Raw genomic sequence first — 20,016 nt, forward strand, 5'->3', positions numbered from 1 at the left:
TGTAAATGTAAACACCTGGCGGTTAAGGAATTGTAATCGAAAGGTTGCTGGTTCAAGCCCCATCACTGCCAGTTTGCCACTGTTTGGCCCTTAAGCAAGGCCCTTAACACTCACATGCTTAGATTGTACACTGTCATAGTACTGTAAGTCGCTTTGGATAGAAGCATCTGCTGAATGCCGAAAATGTAAATGTAAGATACTGGTAAAGGTTGCTGGTTCAAACCCCACCACTGCCACTGTTGGGCCCTTGAGCAAGGCCCTTAACACTCACATGCTTAGACTGTCACTTTGGATAAACGCGTCAGTTGTTGAAAGGGCAGAAATGTTTTAGAATGACACAAATCCACCCCCCTCAGTATAATTGCCCTCCCACCCTCATAAGGTTGCGTGGTCGAATCTCAGCTCTGCTACCGTCCGGCCCGGTCCGGGCGCCTACACACAGACACGATTGTTTACTGTCTGCCGGGTGGGACGGCCGGATAGATTCCTCATCACTGCTGCAATAGCGGCCTCTGCTGGCTGCTCGAGGTGCCACACAGAGACGGTGAATCATGGACAGCAGTGCGTGACTCTCCGTACGCTATACTGATCACCGTGTGAACCTGAACACGCCTCGTACAGGTGAAAAGAAGCGGTCGGCTACTGGACACGTGTCTGAGGTGGTTGAGTACGACTAGATTGAGAGAAAAGGGAAAAATAGATAGCCCTCTTGGTCTTGAAATTCCTCCACAACTGGGGATTGAGATTGACCACTGGTGGCTTCTCTGTGCCCGTATAAATGGGGTTGTTTTGCATTAATGTCGAAGTACGGTGGAACTTTGTAAAAAAAAAGTGTAAAAGAATTCATACTTTGGTCCAGTTATAAGTGGATCAGTGTTCAGCTCCATATCTGGAAATCTGGTTGGGCTCCGGACTGTCAGACAGAAGTAATTAACGTGTGCTGCATTCTCCTGACCCACAGGGGTGCAATCATGCATGAGAGCGCGAGAGAGAGAGAGAGAGAGAGAGAGAGAGAGCGAGAGGCAGTGCGAGAGGTGCTGAAATGAATACAGGGAAAGAGGAAAAGTACTGCGGGAAGGGTCGGAGGTCGGAGTGCAGGGAAGTGAGTGCCAAATCGTGAGGTCGTCCTGAGAACTGGGTGGACGAGGGAGGGGCGCATGGAGTCCCGGGGGATCCGAGGGGCGGGTGGTTACCGCGTACTGTGTCTGTGGGTACTCGTGTACCCGTCTGCACTAGCCGTGGGGTGTTTGTAGAGTTCATAGTGCATCGAGACGTACACGCTTCAGCTCTCTGATGACCGAGTGTGCACATGGTAGCTCAGCGGTAAGGGTATTGGACTTGCAATCAAAAGGTTGCCAGTTTAAGACCCACCATCACCAAGTAGGCACTGTTGGGCCCCTGAGCAAGGCCCCTAATCCTCAATTGCTCAGATTGCATTCAGACTAGAATTGCATTCTAGTGTGGGCTCTCCTCGGCCAGTGTTGACTAAATTTGAGCTCACCACACACACACACACACACACACACACACAGTGACTCAGTGTTAGTGTGTGTGTGTTAGTGTGTGTGTGTTGTTGGTGTGTGTGTGTGTGTGTGTGTGTATGAAGACGTAGATGCCATCTGGTGGCAACAGGTCTGGTATCAGTGGGTGGCGGCTTCCTTACAGCTTGAGACAACAACCCACGCTTCCTCTGCTTCCTGATCACCCACTCACTCACTCATTCACCCACTCATTCATTCACCCATTCATACACTTACCCACTCATCCACCCACTCATTCATTCATTCACTCACTCATTTATTTATTCACCTGCTCACTCATTCATTCACTCACACACTCATTCAACCAATTATTCACCTGCTCACTCATTCACCCACTCATTCACTCACCCGCTTATTCATTCACCCACTCACTCATTCACCCGCTTATTCATTCACCCACTCACTCATTCACCCGCTTATTCATTCACCCACTCACTCATTCACCCGCTTATTCATTCACCCACTCACTCATTCACCCGCTTATTCATTCACCCACTCACTCATTCACCCAATTATTTATTTACTTGCTCATTCACCCACTCACTTACCCACTTACACACTTATCCACTCATTTGCCCGCTCATTCACCCACCCACTTATTTACCCACTTACTCAGGCGCTTATCCACTCACTCGCTCATTTACCCACTCATTCACCCACCCATTCAACCGCTCAATCATCCACTCACCCATTCACCCACCCACTCATTCACCCACCCACTTACTCAGGCACTTATCCACTCACTCGCTCATTTACCAACTCATTCACCCACCCATTCAACCACTCAATCATCCACTCACCCATTCACCCACCCACTCATTCACCCACCCACTTACTCAGGTGCTTATCCACTCACCGCCTCATTCACCCACCCACTCATTCAACCACCCACTTACTCATTCACTCGCTTATTTACCGACTCACTCACCCACGGATTCACCGGACACCCACTCGTAAGCTTTACTCTCTCTACCCATCAGTCCCAGTAAAGTGGGCGTGGCCTTCCTTAAAACCAGTAAAGTAGGCGTGGCCTCTGTACCTGTCAGTGTCCATGATGGAGGTGTTTATGTTTATATTTATGTAAAATACATTGAGATGTTTTATAGATGCTGGATGCGGTGTGTGTGTGTGTGTATGTGTGTGTGTGTGTGTGTGTGTGTATGCGTGTGTGTGTGTGTGTGTGTGTGTATGCGTGTGTGTGTGTGTGTGTGTGTGTGTTGGTGGTTCTGGCACATTTATATAAGAATGTAAATTTTGTGCCCCGGTGGCTCAGGCTTGTTTTGTAAGCAGGTCTTTGACACACACACACACACACACACACACACACACACACACACACACACACACACATTGTCTCTGTGTGGTAAATATTTATAACCTGTTACGTTATTCACATGGTTTTATTCCGGTAAACATCAGAGATGCCGGCGCCGCTGCCGCTCCCCCGGGGCGCCGTCAAATTTCTTTACTAATTTAGAAGACCTTGGGTTGCTGAGAGCAGTGCATTCTGGGTAATATGCCCGAATATATGACATGTGATACACACACACACACACACGCGACTTTGTGTTGATATTATGAGAAAGAGTCGTTATTTACATACCATCCTAGACTGCGTCCTCGTGGGGCACCGTTTCTGCGCAGTGTGCCCCACCCCTCTGAGACACCTCTCCCACCCCCTGAGACCACGCCCGCCTAGGTTTGATATTTTAGCCGTAATTAGGGGCGTCGACCTGCTGCTTTTGTATTTTGAAAGGTAGAAAGGTAGGAAATACCCCGTACAGGTTGCCAGTCCATAGTCACGCCTTTATCCAAAGTGACTTACAGTACAGTGACAGTAAACAGCAATTGAGGGTTAAGGGCCTTGCTCAAGGGCCCAACAGCAGCAACCTGACAGTGGTGGGGCTTGAACCAGCAACCTTCTGATTACTAGTTCAGTACCTTTACCGCGAGGCTACAACTGCCCATCACAGGGCAAACACACACACACACACACACACACACACACACACACCTGACTGCATGTTGTTGGACTGTGGGAAGAAACCGGAGCACCCAGAAGAAACCCACACAGACACAGGGAGAACATGCAAACTTCACACAGAAAGGACCCGGATCGCCCCACCTGGGGATTGAACTCGTCTTTTACCATCTACAGTTCATAATATTATGAAAAGATTCATGGAGTCGGGGGAATCCTCGGTGCGTAAAGGCCTACGACGGAATGACCACTGAGCCCCCAGGTCGTCATGTGACTGTGACTGACATAGTCATATGGACTCGGGAGTGCTTCGGAAAATCATTGTCACTTAACACAGTCTGCCGCTGCAGCAAGAAATACAACCTGAACCTGAAGTACACAAAGACGAATCCATATTCAAGTTCTCACTGCCTGAGGTCATCTGAGATGGACCGAATGGGAGTGGAAACATGTTCTGCGGTCCGACGAGTCCACGTTGGGATGTCGGATTCTTATTTGCTGAAGGTTTTTATCGGTATTACTGGTAAAATACAGTTTTCCAAGAGCTTCATTCTGTACGATTGTAGACACAGAGTGCGTGATCTGTCTTCTATTGAAAATGAACAGCGTATCATGTACAGGAGAATCAGACTGAAGTCTCGTATCGAGCGTCCTCGGTTCCCAAAGTATTAAAAAGTGGAATGCTGAAGGAACAAGGAGGGGAACATGCCTCCGTCCCAACTTTTTTGGAGCGTGTTGCAGACGTCAACTTCTAAATTTGTTAAAATCTATTTACCAAAAAATGAAATTAGTCATACAGGTTCAATAGAACCAATTTTATTGGCTTTTTTAATTTTATTGAGTTTGTACGTTTGTACGCATAGATGGACGACCTTACATCTCCAGGCTGGACAATCGTCCAGGTTCTGATGCAGCAAAAGGACCACTACTTTTCCCCCGCTATTTGTTTCTGTCTGTATAAAGGTCTCGCTATGCAATGCTATATTAGTGGGACGCTAGTTGTCCTCACAGTTACAAATTTTGGTTCCACTTTTATAAAACAGAGTCCTCTTTTTTTGTCCTTATGAATTTTAGATGGGACCGTTTTTTAGGTCTTATGATTCCTAAAATATTTTTAGGACTTTCTTAGAGAAATTGGTTTTCTAGCCCTTGGATTTGCAGGTCGGCCACTTCGGTAACAGAGCCGACTCTGTTTTGAATTTCCACTTTTTGGAAATAATGGCTTTTGTTGTGGTTTGGTGGAGTCCTAGAGCCTTGGGCTAGTTGTGCAGACTTAAATATTTGCACCTCGTCGGCTTTTCTGGCTCCTTGTAGTGACCTGGTGTGACCCGAGCCTCATTTTGACTGGCACATGGGCCACACACACACACACACACACACACACACACACACTGTACATTTCTAAGTCTGAGTGTTTGTTTAGCGTTACGTTTAAACAATTATCTTAATGCTGTTTATTTCAACCACTGCGGTCGCCATGGAAACTCTATACCTTTAACATAAACGGCACGTATAAACAGACAGTGTGTGTGTGTGTGTGGTGGCTTCAAGGATGAAGGATTGAGCCGATCGCCTGCTGATGGTAACAAACCAAATCCTGGTGGGAGTGTGTGGCTGCCGGTTTTGTGGTTGAGTTAAACAAGTGTGTGTGTGTGTGTGTGTGTGTGTGTGTGTGTGTGTGTGTGTGTGATGTACTTCATGGCCGGCTTTGTTTGGTGTGTTAAAGCGCTCGAGCTCTTGAGTGAATCGTCTGAAGTGCTCTTATCCAGATTAATTAGTCGCCTCTCTCGGCTAATGAGATAATTAGAACACGTTCCTGATGAAGAGTAAACGTTCCTCAGCTTCTAGTTCGGAAGCTACATTCTACGTTCTGGAACATGACTGTGGGGATTCACTTCCGTTTAACTTACAGCCACTTATAACATTAAAACCACCTCCTTGTTTCTACACACACTGTCCATTTTATCAGCTCCACTTACCATATAGAAGCACTTTGTAGTTCTACAATTACTGACTGTAGCCCATCTGTTTCTCTACATACAGTGGGGCCAAAAAGTATTTAGTTAGCCACTGATTGTGCAAGTTCTCCTAAAATCCAGGAAATCACATTGTAGGATTTTTTAAGAATTTATTTGTAAATGATGGTGGAAAATAAGTATTTGGTCAATAACAAAAGTTCAACTCAATACTTTGTAACATAACCTTTGTTGGCAATGACAGAGGTGAAACGTTTCCTGTAAGTCTTCACCAGGTTTGCACACACTGTAGCTGCTATTTTGGCCCATTCCTCCATGCAGATCTCCTCTAGAGCAGTGATGTTTTGGGGCTGTCGCTGGGCAACACGGACTCCACAAATTTTCTATGGGGTTGAGGTCTGGAGACTGGCTAGGCCACTCCAGGACCTTGAAATGCTTTTTACGGAGCCACTCCTTCGTTGCCCGAGCGGTGTGTTTGGGATCATTGTCATGCTGGAAGACCCAGCCACGTTCCATCTTCAATGCTCTCACTGATGGAAGGAGGTTTTGGCTTAAAATCTCACGATACATGGCCCCGTTCATTCTTCCCTTAACACGGATCAGTCGTCCTGTCCCCTTTGCAGAAAAACAGCCCCAAAGCATGATGTTTCCACCCCCATGCTTCACAGTAGGTATGGTGTTCTTGGGTTCTTCTTCTTCCTCCAAACACGACGAGTTGAGTTTTTACCAAAAAGTTTTGGTTTCATCTGACCACATGATATTCTCCCAATCCTCTTCTGGATCATCCATATGCTCTCTGGCAAACTTCAGACGGGCCTGGACATGTACTGGCTTAAGCAGGGGGACACGCCTGGCACTGCAGGATTTGAGTCCCTCTCGGCGTAGTGTGTTACTGATGGTAGCCTTTGTTACTTTGGTCCCATCTCTCTGCAGGTCATTCATCAGGTCCCTCCGTGTAGTTCTGGGATTTTTGCTCACCGTTCTCATGATCATTTTTACCCCACGGGATGAGATCTTGACCCCAAGGGAGATTATTATTGGTCTTGTATGTCTTCCATTTTCTTACAATTGTTCCCACAGTTGATTTATTCACACCAACCTGCTTGCCTATTGTAGATTCACTCTTCCCAGCCTGGTGCAGGTCTACAGTTTTCTTCCTGGTGTCCTTCGACAGCTCTTTAGTCTTGGCCATGGTTGAGTTTGGAGTCTGACTGTTTGAGGCTGTGGACAGGTGTCTTTTATACAGATAACGAGGTCAAACAGGTGCCATTAATACAGGTAACGAGTGGAGGACAGAAGAGCTTCTTAAAGAAGAAGTTACAGGTCTGTGAGAGCCAGAAATCTTGCTTGTTTGTTATTGACCAAATACTTATTTTCCACCATAATTTACGAATAAATTTTTTAAAAATCCTACAATGTGATTTCCTGGATTTTTTTTCCCCTCATTTTGTCTCTCATAGTTGAAGTGTAGCTATGATGAAAATTACACACCTCTCTCATCTTTCTAAGTAGGAGAACCTGCACAATCAGTGGCTGACTAAATACTTTTTGACCCCACTGTACTTTTTTAACCTGCTTTCATGCTGTTCTTCAATGGTCAGGACCCCTGCAGGACCACCACAGAGCAGGTATTATTTAGGTGGTGGATCATTCTCAGCACTGCAGTGACACTGACATGGTGGTGGTGTGTTAGTGTGTGTTGTGCTGGTATGAGTGGATCAGACACAGCAGCGCTGCTGGAGTTTTTAAACACCGTGTCCACTCACTGTCCACTCTATTAGACACTCCTACCTAGTCGGTCCATCTTGTAGATGTAAAGTCAGAGACGATCCTACCTGATATGTGGCAGTCTCTTGCTTATGGTATGAAGCTCCAGAGTCCAGTGAGGGTGTGCTTTACGTCACTGCAGCTTCTGCTTGTGCAAGCCTGTTGCTTAGGGTATTATGGTATAAATCTCCAGAGTCCAGTTATGGTGTGCTTTACGTCACTCCAGCTGCTACCTGTGTTATGAGCCAGTCTCTTGCTTATGGTATAAAGCTCCAGAGTCCAGTGATAGTGTGCTTCACGTTACTGCAGCTGCTGCTTTGTGTTATGTGCTAGTCTCTTGGTTATGGTGTTATGGTATAAAGCTCCGGAGTCCAGTGATAGTGTGCTTTACGTTACTCCAGCTCCTACTTGTGTTATGTGCTAGTCTCTTTCCTATGGTGTTATGGTATAAAGCTCCAGAGTCCAGTGATGGTGTGCTTTACGTTACTGCAGCTGCTGCTTTGTGTTATGTGCTAGTCTCTTGCTTAGTGTGTTATGGTATAAAGCTCCGGAGTCTAGTGATGGTGTGCTTTACATCGCTTACGTTTTTGGTCTGTCCACATATTTTTGACCATCTACTGATCTCCTCCCTGCTTCACCTCTGGTTTATTACAGACTGAAGCGGCGGGATATTTAAACCATCATTGATTTTAATTATTGATGCTTCATATAGAGAGCCGTAAATATAGAGACACTCTCATTATTCTCTCTCTCTCTCTCTCTCTCTCTCTCTCTCTCTCTCTCTCTCTCTCTCTCTCTCTCTCGTCTGTGTTTCTTGATGCCGTCGTCGCTGCAATTATCGTCCAGAACAAAGCGGTTTTGAAGCCACTGCGTCTCCGTTTCTTTGTAGTCCTCGCGTCTCATCTGCTTTTATAAGATAAAGCTCTCCGGCCAGCTGCTCCAATTACTCTCGCCCCCCGTCTCTCGCACCCGCGCCCTGTTTTTCCTTTTTAACGTCACCGCCTGCTCCGTCTTTACCGAGTGTGTTTACGTACACGCCTGATCTGTGAGGAAAATCGTAATTATCAGACGGTAGCGAGTGAAGAAATGTGCAGCTAACGTTCAGTAGCTCAGTAAATAAATATAAAACTGTAAACACACGTCAAGACAGACAAAACAAAAACTGAACAAGACGGACGTGATGTGATGCTTTATTTATTATAAATAAAAAGGAAAGAAAATATTCAGCGATGCTGCCGTAAATGTACGCAGCGTGTTGACATGATGTTAAACCAATAAACAAACAAACACAAACCAGATCTGTTGTTAGCACTCAGCTGCTAATACTGACGTAAATATCAGGAGTCTTTTAAGTCGTCGTGGTCATCACACTACAATCACTGAATGATCGGTGATCTGGGGTCACACACTACACCATCTATCACCAGGATGAATCTCAGGCGGGTCTGTCCGGTCTCCCAAACTACCACACACACGAGAAGTGACGAGGGGTGTAATGATACCACATGGGAGACCGATCCGAGTTGCTAGGGCAGTGGCAGCTTGCTGGTTAAGGTATTGGACTAGTAATCAAAAGTTTGCCGGTTTAAGACCCACCACTGTCAGGTTGTCGCTGTTGGACCCTTCAGCAAGACCTTTAACCCTTAATGGTTGAGACAGAATGCCGTCTTATTTTGCACTTATTTAACTAAATATTTTTTACATTTATTGCACACAAGTTTGTTAGTTAAAGGTTCATATCTACAGAGAGAGAGAGAGAGAGAGAGGGAAGGTGAGAGAGAAAGTGAAAGAAAGTAAGAGAGATTCTGCTGTTTATGATTCACTTGGTAAATCCAGGATGGTTTTGGTCGCACGGCTGGAAAAAATGATTCGGCCGCTTCAGTTTTTTTCAGAAATGTGATTCTTATGTAACGTGAGTTCACTGATAAATCACTAAAGCATGTGTGCAGGAACTCTGTCATTCTGAAAAACACTGGTGTTGAGTTACAGCTGGATCAAACTGGGTATAAACCAGTAATAACTGGAGCACACTGAGCTCTTTATTATGGGTCATGCTTAATAAAATCCCTGTAGATTAAGCTTTTGTTTATTTTTACTGTAAATCACCAATATATGGGATTTAGTCGGGGGGGTCCGAACTTTGGGAAGCAGTAAATTATACCAGCCCAGTTACCGCTGCGATCCAGGGTTCAAATCCCCACAGGTCAATCAATCAAAGTTTATTTATCACATACAGGTCATACATGGTACAACCAGCAGTGAAACGATTTCTTATAACTGCTCGATCACATTAGTACTAAAGAACAAAAAAAGAAAAAACTTAATGAACACAATAGAATTAATTTTACACAATATATAGAAAAATTTAATTAATAAATAATAAAATGTTACACAATGTTACAAAAATATAAAAAAAATGCATGTAAAAAAATTACAAACTTTTACAAATAATATAGAAAAATGCAAAAATGTACCAAAAATATAGAAAAATGCAAGTAAAAAATTACAAACTTTTTATAAAAATTATTTTAAAAAATGTAAGTTAAAAATGACAAACTTTTACAAATATAGAAAAATTTAGGTAAAATTATTACAGACCTTTACAAAAAAATCTAGAAAAATGCAAGTAAAAAATACAAACTTTTACAAAAAATATGGAAAATTATTTAGAAACTTGTTTTCAAAATGTTGCTAAAAACATAAAGAAATTTAAATTGACAAAATTTAACCAAAAATGTAATAAACTTCAAAAATAGACAATTTTAGGTAGATTAAATGTTTACAAAACAAAAATATAAAAAACATTTTAGTAGATTTTCCAAAAAATATAACATTTTATTTAGATGCCATCGTCATGACCTGAACATTTGATAATGAGTTTATAATTTTTACATCAGTATATTGTTGTGGGGGTGGGGCAGCACGGTGGCTTGGTGAGTAGCAAGAAGATTCTGGGTTCAATTCCCGGGTGGAGCGGCCCGTGTCCTTTCTGTGTGGAGTTTGCATGTTCTCCCCGTGTCTGTGTGGGCGACTGACCCTCCGCAGCCCTGACCAGGATAAAGCGATGACAAAACAGACAATGAATAAATGGCTGAATGAAGCAATGAATTAATACTGGGGGGGTCACCCAACCCCCCTAATATATATTGTGATTAAGGCCTGGACTGAATGGAAGGACGTCCCTGGTTTGGCGTTGTGTAAAATGTCTAAACCATCACACAGTCAAATACAGGTGATGCTCAGGTGTGTGATGTCGGTTAGGTGTGTGATATGCAAAGCGAGTGTGTGTGTTTTGCTCTGGAGAAAGGGTGTGTGTGTGGTTTGGTTCATTTCCCTGCCGGATTAGAATCGGTAGGTTGCGAGGACTGCCGTGTGTGTGTGTGTGTGTGTGTGTGTGTTATTTTAGTAAGCAAAATGTCCTGATCATATTAGAAATCAATATCAGGTGTGGTGCTGTGGGGACGTTTTTCTGGTCCCCATAATGTAAAATCACACTTTCTAAAATGATTTTTCTCCTCCTGAATTTGGTAATTTCATCATGTTAATTATTAATTATTATTAATAATAAATAATGTAATGAAGTTAAATTAATAATCAAAATAAATAATACAAATTAATTATCCTGAATTAAATGGGCCGCTCTAGAAAGTCAATGATTTTACATTTTTATGTTAATTTATTTACATCCTAACTGGCCAAATGCCAAATTTTTTGGCTGATTATTTTATTATTTCAGAGATGTTCACAAGTCACAAAATACGAGTCCGAGTCAAGTCACGAGTCAATATATTAAACACAAAACATATATTAGAAATGTAGCATAGAAATAAAGAAATAATCTGTAAGTTCAGATAAAAACAACAACAGATTAGCGAGTGTATTTAGCCGTTTTACTTCGTGTCTTTACTTTCCTCCTCATTGTGTAAATGAATGTAATTTCTGTAACAAGAAGGTTCCAGTTAAAAGCTTCAACTGATACGTTTTGTTTTCATTACAGAACAAAAGCGCTCGATAAATCACGGCACAGCGGCCAAAATCCCAAACACAGCAAAAACAATCATAACCGCTGCTTACCTGAGCTTCTGTTCTTCCAGATGCTATTACATTTATAAGCGTGTGTCCCATTAGGAACAGAATCCGTTATTTTGTAAATGTGCTTATAATTAAAAACCTCCAAACTTTTCCCGGTCGTGAAGTAAAACAGGAAGTGGTTAGAAAGCCGATCGAGCGTTTCATTACCACGTCATCTGTGTGACGCAAACTGAATAAATGCAAATAACAGCATTTCTTACTAACAATTACAATCAGAAGCTCTGATTGGTTCAGAAAGCGGTTCTTACAACCATTAGCGCCGATTCTGTAGGAGCGTTCCATTCACCCCGGTTGTTCCTGTGAAGTGCACTACGTAGGGTATTCCACCATTTTAAGTGAGATTCCGATCCAAAGGTAACGAGAATGTTCAAATGAAGTGAACTTCAGACTGTGTAGGGAGTAGGGAGCGACGCTTCATCACTACACCGGAAGCTGGCTAGAACATTTACACATTGTGTGCGTTGCGGGTTAAGGCGGCCAAAACGGGTTCATTGTCACACGTAACTAATGTTAACACATGCTGACGCTAGAGACTCTTGTTGATTACGAGTCATTTTTTGCGAGTCATGAGTCGAGTCCAAGTCATTTGAAATGAGTCTGAGTCGAGTCTGAATTCTCTGTGTGCGCGACTTACGTGCGATTCGGACTCGAGTCCCCGTCTCTGTATTATTTTAATGAAACACATTAACGCAGCACATGACTTTTGCTATTTATGCCATAGAATCACAAAACTGATTAGCCAGGTAGCGAAGTTCTACTTTCTGGTTCCTGTTATGAGCGATACAAGCTGGTGGACTGAGTAGCTGGCGCTTGTGTAACCAAGATGGGATATTCCGCTAGTGCACCAGTCGAATGGGAGCCCCCAAAATCGTCTGGACTAAAAAGTGGGCGGGGTCTTCGAGGCCCCGAGTGTAAGGTCCCTGGCGCCTGTACAGAAGTGGAGGAAGCGCTGAGGTGAATATACCCTCCTCGTACACCATCAGGTTTCCAGCAGAGGAAGAGGGGAACTGGCTATGACTAAATTAAGAGAAAAGAGTCTCTCGCTGGTTCTCTCCTCGCTTCGCTTTAACGGTACGACTTTTATAAACACGCTCCTGTCAGGTCTCACTGATGGATATCGGCGCTAAATGCTCCACGACATTCCAGGGAACCTCGTAACCGTCGGCAACACTCACGCTCCGTTATCAGCGCTAACAAAAACACGGAGGTGTCGACGGACGACTCGCAGAGGCGCTAGAAACAGAGACCGGGCTCTCGCGGGACGTTAGCAGGACCAGGGTTAGCGGTGTGAGCTAAACCCCCCCCGGTGTGTCGTTAATAACCCGCTCGTTACCCTGAGTGATGACTGACTGACGCGGCTCTGACGCTTAAAGCTAAAAGCAAACCGACACAAAGCACGGAAACCTGCTTATCTAACAATGCCGGAGCAGGACGGGACCCCGGGCGGCGGAAATCATTTTGCGTTCTTACGTGTCTCAGAGTGTCCAGCACACAGGACGCTTAACCAAGAGTAAACATACAAATACACCGATCAGCCATAACATTAAAACCACCTCCTTGTTTCTACACTCACTGTCCATTTTATCAGCTCCACTTACCATATAGAAGCATTTTGTAGTTCTACAATTACTGACTGTAGTCCATCTGTTTCTCTGCATGCTTTGTTAGCTCCTTTCATGCTGTTCTTCAATGGTCAGGACCCCCACAGGACCACCACAGAGCAGGTATTATTTAGGTGGTGGATGATTCTCAGCACTGCAGTGACACTGACATGGTGGTGGTGTGTTAGTGTGTGTTGTGCTGGATGTTTTTGGTTGGTGGACTATTCTCAGTCCAGCAGTGACAGTGAGGTGTTTAAAACCTCCAGCAGCGCTGCTGTGTCTGATCCACTCATACCAGCACAACACACACTAACACACCACCACCATGTCAGTGTCACTGCAGTGCTGAGAATCATCCACCACCTAAATAATACCTGCTCTGTGGTGGTCCTGTGGGGGTCCTGACCATTGAAGAACAGCATGAAAGAGGGCTACCAAAAACGGTTAAACTGCCCCTGACGAGCCCCAATTTACAAATAAATGACACTCGTGCTCCTTTACACAGATTAAACATTAATGAGAATTCATTTAGGAGCATTTTAAGGATCTAAGAATTTAGACATGCCCTCTTCTCAGGGGTGTAGGACGACGTAAAATGCGTCTGTGTAGAGAGAGCTAAGTTTGTCTGTTTTACATTGAGATGCACATGGTTTTGTCAGGTGGTGCTGGACCCTCAGCAGCCCTGATCAGATTAAAGCTTTTGTTGTAGATCTATGAACGACTGAAATACTGAACGTCTGGATTCTCTCGGGGGTTTGATCACACACGCCGCTGTTGTTGCTCATGTCGTTCCGGAACACGGTGCTCCGGGACTCAGGGAGGCGTCATGCTGGTTTCGGGGTCGACCTGTTTCCAGGCAGCACGTGGACAAACAGAACCCAGTACCAGGAGGTTTAACACGCATGGTGGAGCTCTGCAGGAGGAGCTGGGGTGAACTTCTGTCCCACAGGCTTCCCCCGATCACAAACACGACCACCAGAGCAGATCAGAGGACCAAACGTCTGAATAGATCTCAACAGCTTCCTACAAATCAGAGAAAAATCCCCCCTCACTCACCTGTATACACCGATCAGCCATAACATTAAAACCACCTCCTTGTTTCTACACTCACTGTCCATTTTATCAGCTCCACTTACCATATAGAAGCACTTTGTAGTTCTACAATTACTGACTGTAGTCCTTCTGTTTCTCTACATGCTTTGTTAGCCCCCTTTCATGCTGTTCTTCAATGGTCAGGACCCCCACAGGACCACCACAGAGCAGGTATTATTTAGGTGGTGGATGATTCTCAGCACTGCAGTGACACTGACATGGTGGTGGTGTGTTAGTGTGTGTTGTGCTGGTATGAGTGGATCAGACACAGCAGCGCTGCTGGAGTTTTTAAACACCTCACTGTCACTGCTGGACTGAGAATCGTCCACCAACCAAAAATACCCAGGCAACAGCGCCCCGTGGGCAGCGTCCTGTGACCACTGATGAAGGTCTAGAAGATGAGCGACTCAAACAGCAGCAATAGATGAGCGATCGTCTCTGACTTTACATCTACAAGGTGGACCGACTAGGTAGGAGTGTCTAATAGAGTGGACAGTGAGTGGACACGGTGTTTAAAACCTCCAGCAGCGCTGCTGTGTCTGATCCACTCATACCAGCACAACACACACTAACACACCACCACCATGTCAGTGTCAATGCAGTTCTGAGAATGAATTTTTTAAGAATTTAGACATGCCCTCTTCTCAGGAGTGTAGGATGACACAAGGTGTGTGTGTAGAGAGATCACCAGGTTTTCACACAGACCCAGTGTGAACAGGAAGTCAGTGACAGGGATGTATGGGGAGGAAGGAAGTGAGATTTGGGTTGCATAGGAAACACCAGCTTTCCTGCAGTCACTTACCTGATGACAGCGAGGTGTGTGTGTGTGTTTGATGCCAGGAGTCAGCAAACTTCTCACCTCTATCAGATATAAAACTTTAATTTTACCTCCTAAACGCACAGGAGGGGGATACATATATACAGTGTATCACAAAAGTGAGTACACCCCTCACATTTCTGCAAATGTTTCATTATATCTTTTCATGGGACAACACTATAGACATGAAACTTGGATATAACTTAGAGTAGTCAGTGTACAGCTTGTATAGCAGTGTAGATTTACTGTCTTCTGAAAATAACTCAACACACAGCCATTAATGTCTAAATAGCTGGCAACATAAGTGAGTACACCCCACAGTGAATATGTCCAAATTGTGCCCAAATGTGTCGTTGTCCCTCCCTGGTGTCATGTGTCAAGGTCCCAGGTGTAAATGGGGAGCAGGGCTGTTAAATTTGGTGTTTTGGGTACAATTCTCTCATACTGGCCACTGGATATTCAACATGGCACCTCATGGCAAAGAACTCTCTGAGGATGTGAGAAATAGAATTGTTGCACTCCACAAAGATGGCCTGGGCTATAAGAAGATTGCTAACACCCTGAAACTGAGCTACAGCATGGTGGCCAAGGTCATACAGCGGTTTTCCAGGACAGGTTCCACTCGGAACAGGCTTCGCCAGGGTCGACCAAAGAAGTTGAGTCCACGTGTTCGGCGTCATATCCAGAGGTTGGCTTTAAAAAATAGACACATGAGTGCTGCCAGCATTGCTGCAGAGGTTGAAGACGTGGGAGGTCAGCCTGTCAGTGCTCAGACCATACGCCGCACACTGCATCAACTCGGTCTGCATGGTCGTCATCCCAGAAGGAAGCTGACGCACAAGAAAGCCAGCAAACAGTTTGCTGAAGACAAGCAGTCCAAGAACATGGATTACTGGAATGCCCTGTGGTCTGACGAGACCAAGATAAACTTGTTTGGCTCAGATGGTGTCCAGCATGTGTGGCGGCGCCCTGGTGAGAAGTACCAAGACAACTGTATCTTGCCTACAGTCAAGCATGGTGGTGGTAGCATCATGGTCTTGGGCTGCATGAGTGTTGCTGGCACTGGGGAGCTGCAGTTCATTGAGGGAAACATGAATTTCAACATGTACTGTGACATTCTGAAACAGAGCATGATCCCCTCCCTTCGAAAACTGGGCCTCATGGCAGTTTTCCAACAGGACAACGACCCCAAACACAACCTCCAAGATGACAACTGCCTTGCTGAGGAAGCTGAAGGTAAAGGTGATGGACTAAACCCAATTGAGCACCTGTGGCGCATCCTCAAGTGGAAGGTGGAGGAGTTCAAGGTGTCTAACATCCACCAGCTCCGTGATGTCATCACGGAGGAGTGGAAGAGGATTCCAGTAGCAACCTGTGCAGCTCTGGTGAATTCCATGCCCAGGAGGGTTAAGGCAGTGCTGGAAAATAATGGTGATCACACAAAATATTGACACTTTGGGCACAATTTGTACATGTTTACTGTGGGGTGTACTCACTTATGTTGCCAGCTATTTAGACATTAATGGCTGTGTGTTGAGTTATTTTCAGAAGACAGTAAATCTACACTGCTATACAAGTTGTACACTGACTACTCTAAGTTATATCCAAGTTTTATTTCTATAGTGTTGTCCCATGAAAAGATATAATGAAATATCTGCAGAAATGTGAGGGGTGTACTCACTTTTGTGATACACTGTATGTACATGGGTGTGTGAATTGTGTGTGTGTGTGTGTGTGTGTGTGTGTGTGTGAAGTTTGAATAGTTATGTGTGTGTGACGTGTGTTTATAGGTGTGTGTGTGAACTGTGTACAGGTGTGTGTGTGTGTGAAGTTTGTATAGTTATGTGTGTGTGAAGTGTGTGACGTGTGTGTATAGGTGTGTGTGTGTGTAAGGTGTATATAGGTATATGTGTGTGTAAAGTGTGTATAGGTGTGTGTGTATATGTATGTGTAAAGTGTGTATAGTTATGTGTGTGTGTGCTTGTGTGTGAAGTGTGTACAGGTGTGTGTGTGTAAGGTGTGTATAGGTAGATGTGTATGTGTGTGTGTGTGAAGTGTGTATAGGTGTGTGTGTATAAGGTGTGTATAGGTATATATGTGTGTGTGTGTGAAGTGTGTATAGGTGTGTGTGTGTATAAGGTGTGTATAGGTATATATGTGTGTGTGTGTGAAGTGTGTATAGGTGTGTGTGTATAAGGTGTGTATAGGTATATATGTGTGTGTGTGTGAAGTGTGTATAGGTGTGTGTGTATAAGGTGTGTATAGGTATATATGTGTGTGTGTGTGAAGTGTGTATAGGTGTGTGTGTGTATAAGGTGTGTATAGGTATATATGTGTGTGTGTGTGAAGTGTGTATAGGTGTGTGTGTATAAGGTGTGTATAGGTATATATGTGTGTGTGTGTGAAGTGTGTATAGGTGTGTGTGTATAAGGTGTGTATAGGTATATGTGTGTGTGTGTGAAGTGTGTATAGGTGTGTGTGTATAAGGTGTGTATAGGTATATATGTGTGTGTGTGTGAAGTGTGTATAGGTGTGTGTGTGTAAGGTGTGTATAGGTATATATGTGTGTGTGTGTGAAGTGTGTATAGGTGTGTGTGTGTAAGGTGTGTATAGGTATATATGTGTGTGTGTGTGTGTGTGGGAAGTGAGTATAGGTGTGTGTGTATAGGTGTGTGTGTGTATGTATGTATATGTAAAGTGTGTATAGTTATGTGTGTATGTGTGTGTGTGTGTGCTTGTGTGTGAAGTGTGTATAGGTGTGTGTGTGTGAAATGTGTACAGATGTGTGTGTATAAGGTGTGTATAGGTATATATGTGTGTGTGTGTGAAGTGTGTATAGGTGTGTGTGTATAAGGTGTGTATAGGTATATGTGTGTGTGTGTGAAGTGTGTATAGGTGTGTGTGTATAAGGTGTGTATAGGTATATATGTGTGTGTGTGTGAAGTGTGTATAGGTGTGTGTGTGTAAGGTGTGTATAGGTATATATGTGTGTGTGTGTGTGTGTGGGAAGTGAGTATAGGTGTGTGTGTATAGGTGTGTGTGTGTATGTATGTATATGTAAAGTGTGTATAGTTATGTGTGTATGTGTGTGTGTGTGTGCTTGTGTGTGAAGTGTGTATAGGTGTGTGTGTGTGAAATGTGTACAGATGTGTGTGTATAAGGTGTGTATAGGTATATATGTGTGTGTGTGTGTGTGTGTTTAAAGTGTGTATATGTGTGTGTGTGTGATGCCATGAGTCAGCAAACTTCTCACCTCTGTCAGACATGAAACTCGAATATTACTTCCTAAACGTGCAGAAGGAGGATTGGCGGCTCATAACTGCCCCTAGTTTTGAGTAAGCAATTAAACAAGGTTCTCACGAGGTTCTCACAAGGTTCTCACTAGGTTCTCATGTGTCTTATAGCTTGTAATCCAGCGTGCAAGACAATAGAGTTACTGCAGGACCAGCTACTCGCTCCACCAGTGTGCAGAACTCTGATAAAACAGAGAGGAACTCCAGTGTGGATTCGTCTGTGGGGCTCGGATCGAAAGGTGCCGCCACGCCGCCTCTGGAGTGATCAAAGGATGAATAAAAGATCTAGATCTGAGCAGGTGAAGAGTGTTTACGTTTATAACTCAGACGGTCTCGACGGTCCTGGTGGTTCACGTTTTCCCTGCAGGACGTAACGATTCGTCGGCCGTGATGAACTTGGTCTGCTGAGCTTCACCGCCAGACGGTTCATGTCGATGTGGTCTGTGGTCTGGAATGAGCTATCGATCCGTCTGCCTGATACACCTCAGTGTGTGTGTGTGTGTGTGTGTGAGAGAGAGAGAACAGTGTGAACACTTAGGTGTGTGTGCACATGTAAAGCATGCACTATAGGCCAAAAGTATTTGAACATATAAACATGAGAATGTCGGACGTCCCGAACTTTGTGTGTCAGTGTGTCTGGGAATTTGTGCCCATTTAGTCTAAAGATGACAGATTTTGTAAAGCAGGGCACTGATGTTGATGTTCCGGTTCATCCCAGAGCTGTTGAATGTGAGATTAGAACCTGGACTAGCGCAATAGACCGCTGTTCCACCCGTGCGCCTCGTGAATGTTGTTGTAAATCAAATTAAATGACTTTTTTAAGCAACAGCAATAATCAAACTCGTCTGTTAACCTGTTAATCATTGACATGCCTAGTGTGTGTGTGTGTGTGTGTGTGTGTGTGTGAAGTGTGTGTATAGGGATATGTGTATAGATGTAGGTGTGTGTATAGGTATGTGTGTGTGTGAAGTGTGTGTGTGTAGTCTGTATTCATGTGTGTGTGTGTGTGTGAAGTGTGTATATATGCGTGTGTGTGTAAAGTGTGTATAAGTGTGTGTGTGAGAAGTGTGTATAGGTATTTGTGTGTGTTAAGTGTGTGTATATGAAGTGTGTATAGGTATGTGTGTGTGTATATGAAGTGTGTATATGTGTATGTATATGAAGTGTGTATATGAAGTGTGTATAGATATATGTATGTGTGTGTGCAGTGTGTATAGGTATGTGTGTGTGTATATGAAGTGTGTGTAGATATATGTATGTGTGTGTGCAGTGTGTATAGGTATGTGTGTGTGTATATGAAGTGTGTATAGATATATGTATGTGTGTGTGAAGTGTGTATAGGTGTGTGTGTGTGTGTATGAAGTGTGTATAGATATGTGTGTGTGAAGTGTGTATGTGTGTGTGTATATGAAGTGTGTATAGATATATGTATGTGTGTGTGTGAAGTGTGTATAGGTGTGTGTGTGTATAGATATGTGTGTGTGAAGTGTGTATGTGTGTGTGTATATGAAGTGTGTATAGGTTTATGTGTGTGTGTGTATATGAAGTGTCTATAGGTATATGTATGTGTGTGTGAAGTGTGTATGTGTGTGTATATGAAGTGTGTATAGGTTTATGTGTGTGTGTATATGAAGTGTCTATAGGTATATATATGTGTGTGTGAAGTGTGTATATGTGTGTATATGAAGTGTATATAATATAGGTGTGTGTGTGTCCTGTCAGACTTAAGTGTTGTTGTATAATTCAGATCCTCCAAACAGGAGCCAAACCGAGACAGCATGGAGCCTCCACACACACACACACACACACACACACACACACACACACACACACACACACACACACTCAGACTCAGG

The 20,016-nt window shown here is 44.0% G+C and overlaps 1 protein-coding gene across 1 annotated transcript in view; it reads left to right on the forward strand.

Annotated features, from left to right (window-relative positions):
* The first annotated feature begins 5,039 nt into the window (after positions 1-5,039).
* Positions 5,040-20,016, forward strand: part of sema6bb (sema domain, transmembrane domain (TM), and cytoplasmic domain, (semaphorin) 6Bb) — a 137,414-nt gene continuing 122,437 nt past the window's right edge. The window contains exon 1 of the mRNA XM_062998835.1: positions 5,040-5,104. Coding sequence (XP_062854905.1) covers positions 5,102-5,104 — 3 coding nt within the window. The 5' untranslated portion in view covers positions 5,040-5,101. The remainder of the gene's footprint in view (positions 5,105-20,016) is intronic.

This window comes from Trichomycterus rosablanca, chromosome 7 (genome assembly GCF_030014385.1).
Source record: "Trichomycterus rosablanca isolate fTriRos1 chromosome 7, fTriRos1.hap1, whole genome shotgun sequence".
NCBI lineage: Eukaryota > Metazoa > Chordata > Actinopteri > Siluriformes > Trichomycteridae > Trichomycterus > Trichomycterus rosablanca.